This window comes from Colobus angolensis, unplaced genomic scaffold (genome assembly GCF_000951035.1).
Source record: "Colobus angolensis palliatus isolate OR3802 unplaced genomic scaffold, Cang.pa_1.0 Scaffold269, whole genome shotgun sequence".
In the NCBI taxonomy this organism is placed as follows: Eukaryota; Metazoa; Chordata; class Mammalia; order Primates; family Cercopithecidae; genus Colobus; species Colobus angolensis.
Genome location: NW_012115921.1, coordinates 1,088,902 through 1,092,661, shown reverse-complemented (window position 1 = coordinate 1,092,661; position 3,760 = coordinate 1,088,902). Strand labels below are relative to the sequence as shown.

General features: G+C 39.4%; 1 protein-coding gene across 3 annotated transcripts in view; it reads right to left on the bottom strand.

The window, feature by feature from the left end:
• ZNF143 (zinc finger protein 143) overlaps window positions 1-3,760 on the bottom strand; it is a 78,812-nt gene that overhangs the window by 57,543 nt on the left and 17,509 nt on the right. For 2 of the 3 annotated variants that reach the window (XM_011947612.1, XM_011947610.1), the window contains 2 exons: window positions 1,620-1,703; window positions 1,014-1,097 (listed from right to left, as the gene is read on the bottom strand). In XM_011947612.1, coding sequence (XP_011803002.1) covers window positions 1,014-1,097; window positions 1,620-1,703 — 168 coding nt within the window. The remainder of the gene's footprint in view (window positions 1-1,013; window positions 1,098-1,619; window positions 1,704-3,760) is intronic. The other variant, XM_011947611.1, reaches the window with a different exon arrangement.

Below are 3,760 nucleotides of genomic sequence, written 5' to 3'. Positions count from 1 at the left end.
TGGCCTCCCAAAGTGCTAGGATTATAGGCATGAGCTACCGCATCCAGCCAAAAAATTCTATTTAAGAGGAAGAAACAGGTTAGGCAAAGTGGTTCATGTCTGTGACCCCAGTGCTTTGGGAGGTCGGAGCAGGAGGACTTCTTAAGGCCAGGAGTTCAAGACCAGCTTGAAGCAACAGAACAAGACTCTATATTTAACAAAAAAAATGTAATCAGAAAATAAAAGTTAAAATTTTAGCTGGCTGTGGTGACACACACGTATAGTCCTAGATGCTCACAAGGCTGAGGCAGGAAAGTCCCTTAAGCCCAGGAATTCAAGGTTGTAGTGAGCTATGATCGTGCCACTGCTCTCTAGCATAACAGAGTAAGATCTTATCTCTAAAATACAGAAATAAATAAAATATGAAGTTAACCATTTCAATGTTACATCGTGATTTCTTAGTCTTTTTAAAAAGTAGCCAAGGCTACATTTAAAATATGAAATTAAGGCTGAATGCAGTAGCTAACGCCTATAATCCCAGCACTTTGGGAGGCTGGTTTGAGGTCAGGAGTTTGAGATTAGCCTGGCAACAGAGTAAGACCCTATCTCTACAAAAAATGAAAAAATTAGCCGGGAGAAGCGGCACGCACCTGTAGTCCCAGCTATTCAGGAGGCTGAGGTGGGAGGATCCCTGAGCCCAGGAGTTTGAGCCTGCAGTGAGCTGTGCTTGTGCCACCACACTCCAGCCTGGCAACAATGAGACCTTGTCTCTTAAAAAAAAAGCCAACCAAAAAAACAAAATGTGGCCTCTACTTTAAGTCTTCCAGGAACCAGTCATTTGGTTTGCTGTTCCAGCCTGTCACTGGACATCTCAAATTGTAGGAAAATTTTTCCCTAAACCATGCCACCTTGTACTTTAATGAAGAAATACAATTCTTTCCTATGACAACACTTCAGAAGCTAAACACAGGTCTTCTTTCCCCCTACACTCTCACTTCTCCCTTATTTTATTCATACTTTCAAAGTTATTTTACCTTTGGAGGTGTGGTGAATAAATGCTGTGGTACCATCTTCTAACTGCACTGCTTGACCATCCTCTAGACGCAAACTGTCCCCTGCTCAAGAACAATGCTTACATTTAGATCTCATGTTTTCTAGCACATTCCAATTAACTCACTTAGCAACAAGACTCAATAAACCATTAACACATTATAACCATCTGTATTTGCTTCATGAGTCTTTGAACATTTAAGTAAGTTCAGCAAAGCTTCTCTGAGTCAGTGTTTAAAGGTAAAAAGATATTAGAATATTGGTTTTAGGAATATATACCAGTATTAAAGAGAGTTGAAAGAAGGGGAAAAATGAAGAAAATGAGAGACATGTACGATTCAACTCAAAAAACAGAAACATTCACTTAGGACCGTTACTCAATCTCCACAGTGCAGTCCAGTAACTTCTTTTCCATTATCTTGAACAGAAAGTCTTGGTTAAGATCCACTCTGTTGCATCTATAATCTCCCTTTACAGAAGGAGGACTTGAGATCAAGTCCAAGTTTAGGTAGTAAGAGGGAGCTGCAGGCAGCAAATACTAAAAGCTGAGAATTAAAATGGTTTCCTGTGCCGTTATCTTAAATACTTACTACTTTTAGGTATGGGTACATGTTGAACATAGGCAGCAGAACCATCTTCCAACTGAATGACCTGGCCATCTATGAGTTTTCCATCTAGAACAAAAGATTCAAGACAATAAATTGGCACAAACAAAAATTTTAAACTTTATACAATTTCAAAATGATATCAACTATAAAAACATACACAACTTAAGCTCGTGTTCATCTTGATTCTTCCCTCAACGTTCTGAGGCAATTCAATAACACATCCAGTGATCCTACAGAAAGCAGAAAATCCTCCCTCAGCCATCCTTCCTCCCCTGCAATTTTCAATTAGATGAGGTCAAGAGGAAGAGTGGCTCATCACAACAGTCTACATGAGTTTGACTGCTATATAGGTATTTTCAGAGTCACTTAGAATCAGTGACCATGACTGGGGGGAGCTGAAGCTGGGAAGACAGACAGATATGTCAGTGTATGTGAAGTCAGTTGTCATTCTCATCCCTGAGGGCTAAAAGACCCTTGTTTATGTATGCATGTGTTCAGTAGGTTTCCATAAAAACAAGGAGTTTTTGAGGACTTGGCTGTTTCCTGGAGCAAAGCAAACACTAATTCAGAGACAATGTTAGATAAGCAAGACCAAATGTCTTTTTTTTTTTTTTGAGACAGAGTTTTGCTCTTGTTGCCCAGGCCAGAGTGCAGTGGCATGAACTCGGCTCACTGCAACCTCTGCCTCCTGGATTCAAGCGACTCTCCTGCCTCAGCCTCCTGAGTAGCTGGGATTACAGGCATGAGCCACCATGCCTGGCCAGAAGCATATTTCTACAAATGAGTTCAGTGATTCCTGTTATTTTATCACTTACTATTAGCATACATATAAAATCTTCTTGACAACCCCTAACAGTATCACTCAATGTCATAAGTGGTCATGTTAATGCTCAAGGTTATAAATGTGACCCTGAGTAGTAATTTAAGGAGTTAAATATAATAAAACTCTGAAGAATGAAAAAAAAAAACTACTATAAAGGAACAGTCAACAAAATATTAGAGATAATTGCTGAGAAAATAAAGAGCAGCATTAAAGCAGGAATGTACTACAATGATTGTATAAGCTCCAAGCATATCCTGCACACAAACATCCCCCCCCAAACACAAAAATGATTCTTGAATAACGTTAAGTTTTGAATTTTTGATTGTAGGAGATACCCAAGAATGTACCTGTGACTACTTTGTACATACTACAAAACTTTGAGAAGCACTGGTGCTCTAGGCTGTTACTTAGGTAAGGGGCAGCCAATGACTGGACCCAGGGTGAACATTTGAACCATGGGAAACCAGCCCATAGGTCACCTGTAGACCAGGAAGCAGTCTGGCAGAAAAAGTATAAACAGCTTTGTCCAAGATTAGCTAGGCTGGACTCTCTTCAGAAGTTGAAAAGGAAAATATGGAGGGAATCAGTTGGAAGGAGAAGAAATTTAAAAATACAAAAAGCAAAGCAGTGAGGATTATTTAGAAAGAATCATGATGGAGTCCCAGAAAAAGTATCCACAAATTGCCATGCCATGGGTGGGGGCAGTCAGGAAATCACCTTGTCTCCGCAACTGCCTTGTCCAGAAAACTGCCTTAGAATTCAGCACACAAGCTTCAACTGGATTTCTGTGATATTTCCATAACTTTAGTGTCATTTTGCATTCACCAATGAACACTGGGACCTCAGGCAGTTTGAGAAAGCTGCTGCCTCATACATGCATTGTTTTTCTGAATTGGCGAGACTTTCCTAGAAAGGTAGTGAGTTACCTATTCTTGCTTTCATCCACAGAAGGGCATAGAAATGCTAAGATAGATTTTTATATTAAAAAGTAGTTTTACATACCTGCATTTTTTTCTCTTGCTCATTTTCTCCAATCATTCCAGAACCTGTTACACTTTCACTTCCATCAATGGACACCTATAGGAATAAAATAATGCTTTAAAACATTTTACATTTTGATAACGGTTTAGCCTGGTTAAGTACATGGTTTAGGGAGAAGCTTACAAAAACAACAAAAGAAAAAAAAAAAGTACATGGTGCTTCATTATCATTTATTTTTGTGTATATTTGAAAATTTCCATAATAGTCTAGGCATGGTGGCTCACGCCAGTAATCCCAGCACTTTGGGAGGCTGAGGCAG